The 17,324-nt window shown below is 55.6% G+C and overlaps 1 protein-coding gene and 1 pseudogene across 14 annotated transcripts in view; both read right to left on the bottom strand.

Moving 5' to 3' along the window:
* Positions 1–451: 451 nt before the first annotated feature.
* Positions 452–589, bottom strand: LOC132535193 (U2 spliceosomal RNA; annotated as a pseudogene).
* Positions 590–4,733: 4,144 nt separating this feature from the next.
* AKAP13 (A-kinase anchoring protein 13) overlaps positions 4,734–17,324 on the bottom strand; it is a 323,919-nt gene continuing 311,328 nt past the window's right edge. For 12 of the 14 annotated variants that reach the window (XM_060179361.1, XM_060179363.1, XM_060179365.1 and 9 more), the window contains 8 exons: positions 15,946–16,140; positions 14,058–14,222; positions 13,368–13,438; positions 12,308–12,352; positions 10,722–10,772; positions 9,800–10,240; positions 8,101–8,434; positions 4,734–7,740 (listed from right to left, as the gene is read on the bottom strand). In XM_060179361.1, coding sequence (XP_060035344.1) covers positions 7,691–7,740; positions 8,101–8,434; positions 9,800–10,240; positions 10,722–10,772; positions 12,308–12,352; positions 13,368–13,438; positions 14,058–14,222; positions 15,946–16,140 — 1,352 coding nt within the window. In that variant the 3' untranslated portion in view covers positions 4,734–7,690. The remainder of the gene's footprint in view (positions 7,741–8,100; positions 8,435–9,799; positions 10,241–10,721; positions 10,773–12,307; positions 12,353–13,367; positions 13,439–14,057; positions 14,223–15,945; positions 16,141–17,324) is intronic. The other 2 variants (XR_009546608.1, XM_060179364.1) reach the window with 2 other exon arrangements.

The raw sequence follows: 17,324 nt of genomic DNA, 5'->3' as shown, positions 1-17,324 counted from the left end.
TTTTGTTGCCCTTGTTGTTTTATCGTTGTTGTTGTTATTGGATAGGACAGAGAGAAATTGAGAGAGGAGGGGATACAGAGAGGGGGGAGAAATGTCTGGGGCCCTTGATGTAGATGCCGTCACTTTTCCTCTTGTAGGTGTACTGCTCCATTTGGAAATCAAGGTTGGTGCCACCGAGGTGGGTTCCCGCTACCAGGTACTGAGGACATCCTTCTCCATTTGGAGGACATCAAGGGCTCCGGACATAGTGAATGTTCCCCTTTGAGTCACCACGGGAACAGAGAACACCATACAGACCCCTGTCTGGGTGGTGCGGAAAAGCTAAGAGGGCATTTTATCGCACTGTAGGCCTGCTTCAGGAAACAAGCACGAATTTCAAAACCAGCACTTGGGGCCGGGCGGTAGCGCAGACGGTGAAGTGCACATGGTGCAAAGCGCCAAGGACTGGTGCATGGATTCTGGTCTGAGCCCCCAGCTCCTCACCTGCAGGGAGATCACTTCACAAGTGGTGAATTAGGTCAAAATAAATAAATAAATAAATAAAATACCTCCACTTCACTTGATCTTAGCCAAAAGGCCAAGAAGCAATAAAAAAAAGTGCCTACACTTATGAGCTGAAAGACAGCTAAATTCAAACCCCGGCATCACCGAGGAGTGTCACAGTGCTCAGGGGACCTGATTCTCTTGGAGTCTCCTCATCTGCTTCTGTCTTCTCCACTGCCCTTCTCTCTGAATGAAAAAGTAAACTCATGAAGCAGACCCCCTACACGTAGGGAGTGGAGGCTCAAACCCATGTCCTTGAACTTGGTAGTACGTGTGCTTAACTAGGTAGACCACCTCCCGGTACCCTGTAGTGTGTCCTTATTTTATTTCATTTTTTAATTTTCTTCTTCTACCTGGATCATTTTTAGGCTTGTTGTTGAGCTCACCGACTTGTCTGGCTGTTATTCTATTTCCATACATTTTTCTATCATTTAAAAAATTTCACTGATCAAGTTCTTTACAACCCAAGTCTCTATTACTTATTTAAAGCTCCAGTTTCTATATTCTGCTCATTCTGCCACCACCACCCCCCCCCCCCGGCTCACTGAGTTGCTTTTCTGCGTTTTCCTGTATCTCCCGTTCATGATAGCTTTTCTGAATTCTCTGTCACTTAGAAAGATAAACTCAAGTGGGTGAAATGACTCACTTGGATAGTGCCGCTACTGCTTCGCCATATGTGCAACCTAGGTTTGACCCTTCCTCCCCCGTTGAAGGAAGCTTTGGTGCTGTGGCTCTCTCTGATTCTGTCTCCATCTTAAAAAAAAAAAAAACACAACAAACAACAATAAACACAGGAAGATAAAGCCGTGCATGCCTTTGAATACGTCACCTTGTATTTACCCATTTGGAAGGCAGCTCTGCTCACCATTATACCACTAATTATGCTGAGTTACCCATTTGGAATCTGGATCAGCAACATAGAGCTGAGCTGCATATCCTGGACTCTTCCAGCAGGTGGTGCTATGGATGGATATATTTAAATCGACTACTGACTTGGTTACTGTTGCTTGCTTTACATGCGCAGGCAACCGAGTGAATGCTGCTGTTGCGGTCAGTAGGGTGAAGGCAAAGGCAGGGGTCTCCTGGATTATGTGACTGGTCCTGCTGTGGGTGTGTCTGTGGGGGTCCCAGTGCTGAGATTCAGCAGTGTCCCCTGCTGGAACCTTTCCTGGTGCTGGCAGAGATCTCCTGGGGTGGGGGCTTGAAGCTCTTGCTCTGCTGCCCTGCTTGCTGGGGTTCTGTAGAGCACCTCAGAGCCCCCATGTGGGCTTCAGCGGGGCCCAGGATGCCAGTCTCACACAGTGCATGCTCTCTCAGGTCCTAGCTCAGCCATGTCTGTCCTCCAAACCATCTCCTGCAGCTTCTCTCCGTGTGTGCGTGTCTGTCTGTCTGCCTCTGTCTCTTGGGCATCTGCTGCAGTCTGGGGTGGTCTCTAGAGTCTCAGGGCTGCTTCAGGCTCACCCCTTACTGTGTGATTCTCTCCATGGGAGTGTGAAGACCTGTTCCTGGAAGGTCTTTAGTTGTTTCTTGGCAACAGAACAAGGACTGTCCTGTGGCAGGCCTGCTGACATCACTTAGTAGGTACACTCTTCAGACACACAGAGGGAGAGAGGAAAGGACAGACCAGCACCAGAGCTTCCTCAGTGTAGTGGCGCAGGGCTCTCACCTTGTGAGCAAGACAAAGCAGGTGCACTGCCCAGTTGAGCCATCTCACAGGCCATCAGGTGTGGCTGGGGGGACCTGTATTCCCCACCAGGCTGGGGCCCAGACCAGGACGAAGCTGTGGGTGGGTTTGAGCTGGCACATCCACACAGCAGACCCCACACAACACTCACCTGTTCTTGAAAAGGGGGAAGCAAAGGCCCCTGGGGCATCGGCCGGCCGTGGCTCAGTGCAGCCTGTGTACAGAGGCAGAGACTTTGGATGAACCTTTAACTTCTGGCCCTCGAGAGAGGAAGGAGCTATGCTCAGGCAGCACAGTGAGCCCACGTCAGTTGGGGGATGGTCAGCACCTCCTAACCACACCGGTGCCTCACCCCATGACTGTCTGGAGCAGAGGGGGCGAGAGCTTACCTGTCTGAGTGAGGGTCACTCCCCATTCTCTCTGGCTCACTGGCGTCTGTGCCACTTCCACAGTCCCAGAAGGAAGCAGTCTGTCTGTGAAGGTGCCTGTGTGGCTTGTCCTGACTCAGCTGTGTGTGTGTGTGTGTGTGTGTGTGTGGCGTGCTCCTCAGCTGCCAGGAGGGAGGGAGGAAGGGGTACAAGGGGTCTCTCTTCCCGTGTTTGCTCCTGGAATCTGAAAAGTTCCAGAAAGACTCAGAAATAAGGGGGCTGACAGCCGGGCCCCATGATCTGGCTGACAAGGACTTGCCCAAGGTCATTGTGCCACTGGAGGGGAGAACCTGACGCTCAGACTGTGTTCTTTCACTCACTCCAAGTTTCCCCAGTCTGAGTGCAGTGTCCCCAGGGCAGGGGGAGCAGAGGACCCCAACGTGGCTCCCTCCAAGCCCCTCCCTCACTCCTGGCTCTGGTCAGTGCAGGGAGCTTTCTCCGTGGCCAGAGTCAGGCCCCTCTTGCTGCATGCAGAGACCAAGGCCACAGGTGCCCAGGAAGGCCTGAGAAGGAGAAGGTAAGGCAGGTAACAGGCCAGGTCTGCCTGGGGGTGGGGGTGGGTGGCTGAGGATTTTAGGGACTCCCATGGACAAAGGAGTGAGGGGGAAAAGCAGACCTGCTCCCAGCAGCCAGTGGAATCCCCCCTCACCCAGGGAGGAGGCAGGAGGCTGGCTTCACAGAGGCCCTTTGCAGCTGTGCTGAGAACCCACTACATGGAGGGAGTCCTCCCTGGAGTGGGGGGTAGGGGGGCTCTGGGGCCCACATTTCCCAGATGGGGTCCAGACCTCTTTTCCCTCCACTCTGGTCTTGGGAACACCCACAGGGTATGGCAAGGTCCGAGGAGAACCCTAATAAATGGGATTTTAAGTTAAAAGGGAAACCCTGGGAGTCGGGCGGTAGCGCAGCGGGTTAAGCGCACGTGGCGCAAAGTGCAAGGACCGGCGGAAGGATCCTGGTTCGAGCCCCCAGCTCCCCACCTGCAGGGGGGTCGCTTCACAGGCAGGTCCGTGAAGGTCTGCAGGTGTCTCTCTTTCTCTCCCTCTCTGTCTTCCCCTCCTCTCTCCATTTCTCTCTGTCCTATCCAACAATGACATCAATAACAACAACAATAAAACAACAAGGGCAACAAAAGGGAATAAATAAAGAAAAAAGAAAAAAAAAAAAGGAAACTCTGTGGGGTGTGTGTGGCTGTGAGGGTGACATCAGCCCTGGGCATGTGGGTGGGGGCTGGGCTCCCATGCTGGCCCAGTCTGCACCACAGCCCAGGACTCAGAGCCGGTGTCCTTTCTAAAGTCCTGTCTCCCTTCCCCCCTTCCCCAACTCTGGCTGAGTTCTCTGTGCTGTGGCATTGTCACCACTGGCCCAAGCCGGTCGGTAGCCACTAACCACAAGCCCGGGCTGTCACTCACACAGAAAGTGCCACCTTTATCTGAGCCACTTGGCAGGAGATACTGTGGCAGAGGCTCTGGGGAGGGTGGGGGCGGGGATACCACTGAATGGGGCCCCGTCTCTGTGGAGCCCCTGGCTGTGTGCCCTGCTGCTCCATTGCCAGGCTGGCTCGGATCCAGCCGGAGGGCTGTGTGAGGGATGGAGGTCGTGGGAACCACTCTCCTGGTGGGACACCCCCTCCCCACCGCAGGACGTGCATCCGTGGGGGAGGGGGCAGCTGGAACAGAGACAGTGAGAGGCTCAGAAAGGATCAGTGTTTCCCAGCGAGGCAGGGGACATGTCTGTTGGCAGGCCCACAGAGCACTCAGCCTCTGTGCTTCTGGGGTCACTGCAGGAGGGGTGGCCCTGGAGGAGGCAGCAGGGACCCAGGCTTTCTGACGTCAGTCCGAGTCCCAGATAAGGGAGGTGGGATGAGTCCAGCTGCCCACGGGGGCCACATCTCTCACAGCAGCATCTGCAGCAAAGCTGTCCCTTAGCAGGAGTGGGTGTGGTGTGTACGCCACACAGGAGCCCACAGTGCCAGTCTGGGGGTGCTCTGCCCCTGCCCCCAAGTGCAGAAACCAGCTCTCCTTAGAGGTGTGGGGAACCCCCAGGTGGCATGGGGGGACAGGAACGCTTCACAGCCACAGTCCAGACTCAATAGGACATTTATTCTTCGAGGGGCCAAGGGGACTTTACAGGCATCAGGAGGCAGCAGATAACTAGAAAGGAAGTTAAATAAAATACAAAGCCAGTACCTGGCGGCGGAGCGCCGGCCAACACTGAGAAACGTCTTTACAGTTCATATAAACTGCTTTACTCTATACATAATTACACGTTAATATACAGCGTCTGGGTGGAACCCCGCTTTACCTTGGCGGACCCGGGACAGAAATGCTCAGGGTGTGTGTGGCAGGGAGGTGAGAGAGAGCGGAGGCATCTGGGGTCACCTGCCCTGTCTGTTTCCCAGCGGGGGTAGGGGGGGGTGCCCTCATGGGTCAGATGGTGACAAGGGGCTGGAGGGCTCCTGTGAGCCTGTCCCCCTCCAGTGGGAAGGCTCTCTGGGAAGGCTGTGCTGTGTGCAGGCAGAGTCAGGACCTGAGCCTGGGGTGTCCCCAGGGTCCTGTCCAGGGTGGCCCACCATCTGCTATGGAGGGGGCTGTCCAGGTCCCTGTGTACAAGAGAGGGGTCTGCAGTGTTGGGGTCACCACAGATCCCTCCCAACCTTCTTTGGGCTGTGGAAGGCCCCTCCCAAGGCCTGCCCCCTCCCCCAGTTGCAAAGCCCCAGCTCCAGGAAGTGAGCATCTTAACCACAGAAATGGGAGACAGCTCTTCTCTCCCTCTATTCTGGGCAAAACCTATTTTCCTAACCTCCCTTCCACCCACCCTAGGGTACAGGTCCCCACCTGGATACCCTGTTTACTACTACTACAGGGAGAAGATGAGCAGAAGGAGGACAGCTCTGAGTGATGTTACCCTGAGGCGAGAGGTGGAGGAGGAGGAGGAGGAGAAGGCAGGACTCGTACCTTTCAGACCTGGGTGAGGTTTCTCCTGGGAAATTCTGCGGGGACAGAGGGTGGGTGTCAGCCAAGGTGAACTATGAGGACTTGAACGTTTCTAAGCCTCTGGGTTGACTGGTGATTGTCTCGGAAATGGTGCCAACTGATGCATTTAAAAGTGCATGTGCCACCCAGCTGGGGTGGCTGAGATGATGGGGTGTCCAAGACGCAGCTGCCTCCCAGGACACCCACTAGGTTCTGGAAGCCCTGGCTTCTCCCTCTATCATCCCCCTGCCCCCCAGAAACAATCAGGGGTCTGGTGGTGCTAGGTTGAAGGGGGCAGACAAAAGGAGGGATGTGAATCTCCCTGGAGCATGGTGCCAAGGCAGCCCGCAAGTTCAGGGCAGAGGAGAGAGATAGGTGGAGGAAGTCGGGTCTCCCTTGCAGGATGGATTCAGCTGGGCACCGGCCGCCGGGGTTGTAGGAGGCCTGATTCTAGCCCTGCTCACGTGAGGCTCAGCTGGCTGGGGGTGAGGGCCCCCTCTTGCCGGTAACCCAGAGAGACAGGGGCCCTTCCTGTCAGCACAGCTGCTCTGGGGGAGCCTGAGCAAGTGACAGGGACAGCAGATTGGAGCCGAGGGGGCTGGGGGAAGGGAGTGACTTAACCATCTGCAGTTCAGGGTCTCGAGGGAGTGGGGTATCCATCGTGGTTTCCAGAGAAAACGCGCTGGTTTTGTTCTGAAGGCCCAGACGGCATGCCCGTGAAAAACAGTCTAGCTCGAAGGGGCTGGCGAGGAGGGGGCCTACCTATCTCTTGGTCAGAGGAGGAGACCCCCTACCCCTCTGCAGCCCAAAGGTCTTCTGGCCTGTGAGGCACTTAGACACCCGCTCAGTAGGGAGCAGGTGGTGGGAACCGTTGGCCAGTGAACACACACGCACACGTACACGCACACACACATAATAAATAAATCTAAGCTACTGAGTTTAAACCAGACCTCTTTCAAATAAACTAAAGATAAAGCTCTCCAGCTGCAAGGCCAGCTCGCAGCGCCTCACAAGCACCAGGTTACACATCTTGTTTTGTTTTTGTTTTTATCCCGAGACCATGCTCTTGAGGGATGGAAACAAAAAACAAAACAGGAATCAAAGGCCACATTCTGAACAAAGAATCTTCCAGGCTCTTCCTCCCCACACCCCAGAGGGTGGGGGCAACAACAGGTGCTGTGGTGGGGGAACCGTTCCCAGGGACCTGTCCTGTGCAGTCCAGCTGGTGACAGGCCTTGAGCGGACACAGGCCAGGACTTGGCGGGAGACTAATGGAGTGGAGAAGTAAGAAACAGGTGTTTGTAACATCCTCAGTGGGGGGGGGGGGGGAGACTGAGAGAGAGAGAGAGGGAGAGACACGAGCACTTCGAGCACAGGAGCGCTTGCCTCCAGGAGTACTTGAGGAGGAAACAATGGTTTAAGGAACCAGATTTTGCTGCGGAACTTGACCATACCTCTCTGGCTGGTGCTGATGGACACACTGGGCCTGGCTTTGTCCAGACTGGGATGGGGACAACCTAGCAGGAGGCTGTGGTCACTTCTGAATGGTTAGTGACAACCAAAAAGTGTCACACTAGCAAAGGCGGGTGTTCGAGGTCTGTCTGCCTCTGAGGCCCAGAACACCCTTCTAACACCCAGGGAAGCCAGTCTGGGACAGGCCTGCTCCTGGATTTGATGAGGACACTAAATACGCCCATCGGGGCCTGGAGCAGGTGCTGTTTACAGGCCTGGAGCCTTCTCGGCCGGGGTGTCACCAACGCCTGTCGTCCCTTCTAAAGAGAGCCCAGAACACACATGCAGAATGGGGGAGGTGAGCGTTGCGGGCAGGGGTGGGCATTCCGGAGCCAGGCCTGGCAGGCAGCGCTCCCTGGGAGAGAGACGGGGCAGAGTCCCGTGAACCTGGATGCCTGGAGAGAGGCCATGCCCACGGCTGCTGGGACCCCTTCAGTAGGCTGTGCCCTCCTCCAGACCGACTGCTGCCAGGTCCCAGGGCAGCCCGGGCATTGTGTCAGGTGGAAGAGCTGTTGCAGGCAGAGTGGGGAGGCCGCTGGGTCAGGGAGGGGTCAGCAGAATATCTCCTCCCCCTCCGCCGAGACTTCTGCCATGGGGCCATCTGCAGGGGGAGCGAGGGAGAAGGAGTTTAGCTCCTGGGCAGGTAGCTCTGTGACTGTTCTCTCTGGCCTCCTGCACAGGAGCTTCAGGGGATGCAAACTCCTCAGCCCTTCTGAGCTCCCATCTCCTACTTCTTGGTGGGGTAGGCACCCAGAGGACTCAGTCCCGTGCTGTTTCTCTCATTGGTCCAGGGGATGAGGACTGTGCACTCTCAGGGTGGCTTTCATCCCCAGAGCTGAGACCCTCATGTCCACCTGCAGTGGAGGGCTGGAGCTATTGGGGCGGGTGACAGAGGCTCACACCTTAGTGGCGCCCTCTTCCCATTCCTGCCTGGGGCTCGCTGCTGGGAGGCGCAACTCACCGCCGGGCTGGGCACGGCTGCCTTTGCTCTTCTTCTTCTTCTCCTTCTCTTTGTCTTTCTTCTCCTTGGGCTTGGCCAGCCCGAACAGACGTGCAGGGGCAGGTGTGGGGGCCTGGCTGTCGGGTGCCCGGTTTGGCTGGCTGGTGGAGCTCAGGATGTGAAAAGGCCCCTTGTCTTTGTGTGTCCGAGAGAGGCTGTTCCGTTTTGGGGACACTGACAGTTCAGAGTCCAAGGACGTGGACTTGGAGATGGAGGGGGTGGGGGCTATCTGGGGCTCCTCAGGGTTGGGCAGGAAAGATGGGATCCGCAGCAGCTTGGTGTGGGAGTGGGAGACCTGCGCAAGCCAGAGGAGGGGAGTCAACTTGCTGGCACCCACATTGGGCACCCATGCTTGGAGCCTGCTGGGGGAGGGGGTGTCACCGCCAGGGTAGAAAGATTAGACCTTCTCAGCTTCATCCACTACCTCCCCCCCCCGAACATCGATATTGTCCTGAAAACCACCACCACTGTCACTACTCCTGTCACGTGGACCTGACCACGCGGAGGTCCAGCATGGACACGGTTCAGATTCTCCAGGAAACAAGGACGGCTGCTTCTACTCATGGGGGTGGGGGAGCAGCACTTCAGGGTCAGGCCCTACGGTAGCTTGTTCCCTCCTCCCTGGTGGAGGTCTCCCAGCTGCGCGGCTTCCTTGGGTGATAAAGAGCAGAGCCCAGGGTGGATAGCTCACTTGGATAGTGTGGCTGCTTTGCACTGTGTGACCAGGGCTCAAGCCTGGCCCCCACCACACTGAAGAATGTTTCAGTGCTGTGGTCTTTCACTCAGTATATAAACAGGACCCTTGATCTTGCTCCACTATGTCTGAGAACCTTTGCAGGAAGCTGGGCCTCTTGCCAGAATCAGGGTGCAGGAAACACAAAAGCAACTCCCTCTACTGGGAAATGTCAGCCACAGAGAAAGAGAAAGGCTTTGGCACAAGAGGGGTGGGGTGCAGGTGAGGCCTGAACAGAGGCTGTGTCCAGACTGCTACCACCTTTTCTGGAAGCACCAGCCTCCTCTCTTTGCTGGCAGAGGACTGATTTGTAAGTGTGACACCCTAGAATCCACTACTTGGGTCCTTTTATTAAGTCAGACCGAGTGCTTCTCACTGCCATCTGGGAGTGCCAGGCCCCATGGGATCCTGGGTGTGTCCCCCTGCCCCTGCCCCGGCCGAGGGCAGCACACTCCATTGGGTGTGTGAATCCCTGACCCCTCACGTGGCACAGAGCTTGAGGCTGGCCCTGCAGATCTGCTGTTAGCTTCTTGAGGCCAGGTGTTGGTGTCCCCATCCTCATCAATGTCTCAGGTGAAAATGCAGACACAGCAGGTGAAGGCAGGGGCCACTTTTCCTTCCCAGTTGTCCAGGCCTGAGTGACCCCTGCCTGCTACACCCTGCCCCCAGTGCCAGTCCAGGAGGACCCCGTACCCTGCCCTTTGTTGAGCCTGGGGGGACCCCTGCACCTAGCCCCCAGTCCCAGCCCAGAGGCTCCTGCTCTCCAGTCCCAACCTGGGGGAAGTCCTCTATCTTGCCCCCCAGCCCCAGCCAGGAGACCCCTGCACTCTGCCCCTCAGGCCCTGCCAGGAGACCCCTGCACCTTGCCCCCCAGGCTCTGCCAGGAGACCCCTGCACCCTGCCCCCAGCCCCTGCCCGTCCTCTCACCTGGTGGGCGTCGTGCCTGTGGCCCAGGCGCTCTGTGTCTCGCCGCAGCTGTTCCTGCTCGCGCTCCAGCTGCCTCTGGGCGGCGCGCAGGCGCTCCAGATCCCCCTGGTAGGTGCCCTTGCGCTGCTGCAGCTCCTCGAGCTCGCGCTCCAGCTCGCACTGGCCCCGCCGCACGTCGTCCTCGCGCTGCGCCAGCCTCGCCTCCCGCTCCTGCAGTGCGCGCTCCCGCGCCTCCCACTGGCGCTCGCGCCGCCGCTGCTCCTCCTGCTGCTGCGCCTGCTGCCGCTGCAGGTTGGCCAGGTCCTGCCGCTGCTTCTCCAGGCTGCGCTGCTTCTCCTGCTCGATGAGTGAGCTGGGCCGCGACGCGCTCCGTGACAGCGCTCGCTCGCTCAGCAGCAGCTTCTGGTCCTCAATGTAGCTGTCCTGCTGCAACACCACGCCCTGGGGATGGGGGGGGGGGGACAGGGCGCTGGTGCCTGGAGCCCACTACCTCCCTCCTGGGCGCCTGCAGAGAGGTCACTGGCCGGGCCACGAGGGGTGCGCGCTTACTGGGTGCAAGGTGTGCTCTCTGGGGAAGGGGGAGCCCCATCACCTCCACCCCATGCACACCTGCTGGGCGAGACCTAGTGGCTGTCTGCCCAAGGCCACCCTCTCAAAAGCCTAGACATAGACTCCAAACTTCCCAAGGCTTCCCTGGACTGAGCTCATCTCCTGCCGGCCTGCTGTAGACAGTGTGTGCCATTTCCACCCCCCCCCCGCACCCCTCCCCCACTAGGGCCTCTTAAGTGCTAAGCTACGTGGAGTCACTTCTCGGGCTACTGAGGGTGACCCTCTAGGATGAGAACCTGGCTGCCCTGAAGCAAACTGCAAAGCTTAGAACCCGGGCCAGCTGCACAGGAGAAGAAGGGACAGAGGCTTGTACCTGTAGGGAGCTGAGCAGTTCGTGGAGGTGGACCACACTCTGGATGACCTGCTGTGCGGGGAACACACAGGGACACGTCATCAGGCCACTGTCTCAGAGCCCGGCCCACAGGAGGACCCGTCCCTGCCCCAAGGTGGCCAGTGCTGGGAAGGGTGTTTTCAAACTGAGGGCTCCAGAGATGCCACATAGCAACAAGTCCCTCAAAAGTCAACAGAGCAGACAGGCTCAGAGAACTGCTCTCAGACAGTCCGCTAAGTCTTGAGACAAGAATTGGATTGTTCCTCATTCTCTTTTTTCTACTTTTGGACATTTTTTCAAATTATTGGTAGATTTTTTTTGCCCCCCCCTTTGTTGCCCTTGTTGTTTTATTGTTGTTGTTGATACCATTGTTGTTGGATAGGACAGAGAGACATGGAGAGAGGAGGGGAAGACAGAGAGGAGGAGAGAAAGACAGACACCTGCAGACCTGCTCCATCGCCTGTGAAGCGACTCCCCTGCAGGTGGGGAGCTGGGAGCTCAAACCGGGATCCTTATGCCGGTCCTTGCTCTTGGCACCATGTGTGTGCTTAACCTGCTGAGCTACTGCCTGACCCCCGATTTTTTTTTTAAACCTTTGATTTAAACTTGTGATCTCTCTCCATTTATTAAGAACGATTGGCTGATGTTGGCTGAGTCTTTACAGCGTGGCCCCCTCATGAGAGGTCCCCCAGAACAGCCATGCTCACTAAGCCCAGGGGAGAAGCCACCAGCAGAAAGTCAGTGCAGAGCTACTTTCTAATCTGTCACACTGAGGGTCACTTTGTGAGAAAACAATATCCCCTGCTGTTGTGGGGGGGGGGGAGAGAGAAAGAGTCCTTGTTGGAAATTTCAAAGTGCCTCAGGGAGTTATTACTATGCTCAAGGACATAAGTTCAAGACCCCAGTCCCCACCTGCAGGGGGGAAGCTTCATGAGTGGTGAACCAGGTGCTACAGGCGTCTCTCTCTTTCTCTCGCCCCCCTCAATTTGAGTCACCAGGCAGGTGATAAGCCTGGTCAGACACACAAAAGAAGAAACTATGTTAAGAGCCCCAGATACCAAGAGGGGCTCCCATGACAAGCTGCTGCAGTGCAGCCAGTGTCGCACACAGCCACGTGCTCAGGGCCAAGTCCGCAAGGAGCTGGTGGTGGCCTGCATGGGTTGGTGGAGAAGGAATCAAGAAGAGGGGAAGCAAGTGAGGTCCAGCAGGGGGAGTAACAACAGGCAGGGTCCCGGCAGGATGAAGAGGACCTGAGCAGCGCGGCCTGTGAGCCGAGCCCCCGCAGGCGGGTCTGCAGGAGCTGTGCCAGAGAACTCCGTGCAGACTGGCAGACTGACAGACTGACAGTCAGAGTGACTGAGCTGAGAAGCTGGTCAGAACCCAGGATTTTCTTAAGGACGGAGACCTGGGGCCAGTCTGGTGAGCAGGATCCCAAGAGGAGGTCCCGGGTGCGAGGAGACAGGCCCAGGAGGGAAAGCTGATGAGTGTATGTCTAGGGCATGCCTAGAACCCGACCATGAAATGAAGGTGCACGTCCTAACCCAGATCCGTTAAAACTGTGTCCTTACCTCACTGTTTCTTTTCAGCATAAATACAAGGTTAGCATTTCCACCCTAGAACACGAAACAAATGCATTAAAAAGAAAGGTCCTGAGACAAAATCTGTGATCAGCCTATGTCTAGGCTACACTGTGATCCTGTTTGCTTTCTTTCTTAAATTTTAAAAATATATTTACTTTCTTATTTTCTCTTGTTGCCCTTGGTTTATTATTATTATTATTATTGTAGTTATTATTGTTGAGGTCGTCATCGTTGGATAGGACAGAGAGAAATGGAGAAAGAAAGGGAAGACAGAGAGGGGGAGAGAAAGACAGACACCTGCAGACCTGCTTCACCTTCACCGCCTGTGAAGCGACTCCCCTGCAGGTGGGAGCTGGGGGCTCGAACCAGCATCCTTACGCCAGTCCTTGCGCTTTGTGCCACCTGCGCTTAACCCGCTGCGCCACCGCCCGACTCCCCGTTTTCTTTCTTTCTCACCCTCACTTGTTGCAGCAGGGCAGCAGCAGAGTGTGGGGGTTGTTGCTAAGACCTGGCAAAGAGTGAGGTAGGTTTGGGGCACGGCAGAAGAATGGACTTGGCATGGCCCAGAGCAAGCAGGTGTTCTGGGGCAGGCAGGCTCCACGGCCAGTAACACTGTCTGTTCATTCTACTGTCTGTCCACACACATGCTTCCCTCTTACAGCAGGAAATAAGAGCAAGTTGGACATATGAAAACATGAGCAAAGTGGACTACTTTCAGGATTATGAAATTGCAGAGGAGTGTTACAGTCTTAGTGGATTTCAGAGACACATACTTTATTTTTATTTTTTCTGCTACTGGGTTTATCTGTGGGGCTTGGTGCCGACACTATGAATCCACTGCTTCTGAGATCAGGTTCCCCACCCCTTCTTCTTATCTGATAGGACAGAGAGAAATTAAGAGGGGTGGGATGATCAGGAGAGAGATGCCTGCAGTATTTGCTTCACCGCTTGTGAAGCCTTTCCCCCTGCAGGTGGGGAGCAGGGGCTCACACACGGGTCCCTTGTGCCTGGTAATGAGTGCACTTAACCAGGTGCCCAAGACACATACCTTTTTCAGACCACTGTCTGATTCTGTTCTCCTCAGATCCTGGGCATCTTCTCCCTCTTCCTTCTCACCTCCTAAACAGAGAAAGAAACACATGTTCTTTCTTTCACATGTCTATATATGATTCGCTAAGCAAAGAAGACACCATGCCAAGTTGAGGGATATTTCTGGATCCCATTAACGGCCAACAAGGGCCACCACTGGGTGTGGCAGCTGAATAACCAACAGTTCAGCTGATGCTAAGAGGAAAAGTAAGAGTCACTACTTCTTTGGCTTAGAGCTCAGCCAATATCCCAGGACCGTTTTTTTTTTTTTTTTTTTTAAATTGCCATCAGGGTTATTGTTGGGGATTGGTGCTGGTGCTACTAACCCCACCACTCCCCCCATTTGTATTTGCTGGGACAGAGAGGAAGGGGAGACAGAGAGGGAGAGAGACACCCTCAGAGCTGCATTAATACTTGTAAAGCTCTTCCCTTGCTAGCAGGGATGGGGCTCAAACCTGGGTCTTTGCACATGGTCAATGAGTGTACCCAATGGGGTGCACCACCACCTGGCCTCCAACGACATTTGTTTTATTTCTCAGAATACATGTGACACTGGCAGAGGTTCTCGAGTGTGGTAGCAGCAGCTGGGTAGCTAGTTGGGACCCCCGCTCCAGGGCTGCCTGGAAGGACACTGGTGGGAAGCGCTCACCCTTGGAGGCGTTCATCTGGTGGCTGTCGAATCCCCCGAAGGTCTCTGCTCTCCGGGGCAGAGACACAGGGCCCACCACGCCCTCCTGCTCCAGCATGCTGCTCACTGCTTGACCCAGGGTGCTGCCTCCCAGGCTCCCACTCACCAAACCCTGCAGGATCTCCACTGCAAGACAGGAAACGTGCAGAACTGATCGTCCTTGCTCAGGGCAGGATAGAGGAGCCCACGGAACACACCAAAGTGTGGTCGGGACATCCCTGAGCCTGACTCCAGGCTATGACGTGCTTTCGTTGGGAGTCTGTCGGAAACCCAGGGATTCAGCCTTATGGACGTGAGGATCAGGGATTGCGAGAGGGCACAGGGAAGGCAGGGAGATTACTGGCTTCTGGGTTCAGATGCAAAGTAGCCCGAGGGGATTCCCTGAAAGTCAGGGCAGCCAGTTAGGGAGCAGCCATGACACCCACAGGACTTCTGTCTCCTCCCCGAGCCAGGGAGCTCCAGGGGCCAGAGCGGCCTCAGAGTCTGAATTCTCAGATCTCACCAGCTGAGCTTCATTTCCAGAGCACTGCTGCAGAGAAAGCACCAAGTCACAAAATGAAATGACCCAGCGGCAGAGGAACCACCAGATGAGGGGGATCAGAGGGCACAAAGGAGGGGGCTAAGTTGGTGGTGAGCACTGGCTGCATCCACTTGCAGAACCACAGGCCAGGGCTGAGGAGGAGAGACCACAGGGAGCAGCTGGAAACGGGGAGTGCAGACCTCATCCAACTATTCAGGGAGAGAAAGTAGTGATAATACGTCTTGATCATATTGTGACCAGAGTGTGTCTGACAGTTTACTGACGGTTAAGGTAGGACAGAGCCAGTGAGTAAATTTAGGATATTCTACTGGTGGTGGGTGAGGTATGGAACTATACACTGTGATCTTACAATCTTGTAACCCACTATTACACACACAGACACACACACACACACACAGACACACACACACACACACACACACACTAGTCTACTACATTGAATGCCCAGAACAAGGATTCAGAGAACTAGAGTGTCTACTGGCAAAGAGGACAACTTAAGCCTTTAGAGTGTAGGATAAGATATGAGAAGGCTAAGATAGTCAGGTGAGCACGGGATGGCATACTGGTCTGAGCACCAGATTTGCAGGCATAAGGTGCTGAGTTCGATCCCCAGCACTGCATAAGATGCTCTGCTTCTCTGTCTTGTGTTAATAGCAAAACAGATTTAGAATTTAAAAAAGATGTGATAAGGATACGCTATAACAAGGGCAAGTGTGACAGCGGCTGTAAGACCCATCCAAAACATTTCTGTCTGAGTCTATGAGATTATTTTACAAGTACTGGTTACACTTAGAAGAGGCAGACCCTGAATCAATCCATGATCTTGGTAACTGCTAACAAGAGGGAACATCAAACATTCACGCCACTATCCTGCATTTTCTGTGTGTCACAGAAGAGACAAGCAGATACTTTGGACCCTGTGATGTAGAGGGAGCACAAGCCCAGAGGCACAGAGCTTGGAAGGGAACAGAAGTGTTCCATGAATGAGATGCAAACTGAGAAGGAAGCTCTATGGCAAGAAGCTCAGATCCCTCCAAGCTCAACTCTGTGGAGCAGGGGATGGCGGGAGGGGCTGCGAGTCACCAGACCCTGAGGTACAGGGACCTGAGTGACGGCTGTGGTGTCTGGTCACACTGACTCCCTGCCCCCGGGCACCTGACTTACACTAAGTCTACAGCACTGTTGGGGGCTGTCTTCTGTCCCTGAGCCTCATTCTGCGGGTGGAAAAGTACCAGCTGGGAGGCTATTCCGGTGTGGAAACCGGTTTCGGGGAGGTGGGTGGTGTGAGGCTGGCTGACAGTCACTCACCCTCGTTGATTGCACTCTTCATTAAAGGTGCTCCTTTGAGAGCCTCCTCTGTGTTGGAGCGGAAGAGGACTCTGGAGCCGTGGGTCGGGGAGCAGTCCTCCGGCAGGGGCGTGGAGCACTCTGTCATGTCTCGGAAGATGGTCTCCTTCTCTTCCAGCAGGTGCAGGATCTGCTGGTCCTTCTGCTGGAGTTGCTCTGCAGGGCGGATGGAGAGGCTGGTGAGTGGACGGGGCTGAGCATGAGGGGCTTGTGCGCCGCCTTGTGGTGAGCCTGCACGCAGCACGCCACCTTTCTGTTCCTTGACCTCCACCTCGACAGCTGCCCTGGCTCTTTCCTGCCCCCTTGTTTCCACCCCACCTCCTGTCTGCTGCTCACCCCTTCTCTGGCTTCTCCTCATGCCCCAGCAGCTCCTTCTGAGGTGACCTGTCCTTTTCTAGCGGGGTTCTTCCTACTCCTCTGAAGCCGTGTCCCTCTCTCCCTCTGAAGACGCCCCTGGCTCTTCTCTTGCAGCCCTTCTTTCCCAGGCTGGCCGGCTCCCCCGACCGCCTTCTTTCTGCACCTCCTATTTTTCCCTTGAGGGTCTGGCTCCAATATGCTTGGGACACACAGGATTCTGCCTCTCAGATCCAACCCCCTTCCTGGACGCCCACCCCCAGTGGGGCTCTCCCCTCCTAGATCCCTTTTAACCAAAGCCAGGAACTTTTTGTCTCTGAGACCCAGCCCCTCTCTGCGGACTCAGGCAATACCCTCCAGCAGTGCTTTGAGGGGCTCTACTCCTGCTGCTGGCAGTCTGACTGGGGGTCCAGAAGGTGGACCCACTCCTGCCTCCAGTCTCTGGCCTTGTTCCTGCCCTCAGCCAACTTCCCTGCAGAGAGGCGCTCTGGGCTCTGCTGGCCAGAAGCCAGGGAGTGGACTCTTTCCCCCGACCCTCCTGTGAGCTAAGTGACCCCGGGCTGTGTCGTATGCTTTACATTGGTTTGTCCTAGCCCCCCCCCCCCCCCCCCCCCCCCGCCAAGAGAATTGGATGAGTCCTGTTAATTTCGCGGGCCTGCTTGGCCCCGCCCCAAGGAACCCCGGGGAGAGGGTTCCTGAGTTCGAGAGTGACAGAGTTCCTGAGTTCGAGAGTTTCAGAGTTACAGAGTAAGAGAGAGTTCCACAGTGAAAGAGTTTCAGAGGGCTCTCAAGTACGAGAGTTCCAGAGTGCCAGAGTTTCAGAGGGTTCCCCAGTAAGAGAGTTCCAGAGTTCCTGAGTTCGAGAGTAAGGGAGAGGGTTCCTGAGTTCCAGAGTAAGAGAGAGAGTGCTTGTGCCGCCGCAAAGAGACAGCCGAGTTCTGTTTGGTGATTAGTTTGTCTTAGTTTATGAATCGTTGTTCCTGAAT

The sequence above is a fragment of the Erinaceus europaeus genome, chromosome 20, assembly GCF_950295315.1.
Source record: "Erinaceus europaeus chromosome 20, mEriEur2.1, whole genome shotgun sequence".
In the NCBI taxonomy this organism is placed as follows: Eukaryota; Metazoa; Chordata; class Mammalia; order Eulipotyphla; family Erinaceidae; genus Erinaceus; species Erinaceus europaeus.
The sequence above is the reverse complement of the archived record's forward strand: the minus strand, read 5'-3'. Positions and strand labels throughout refer to the sequence as shown.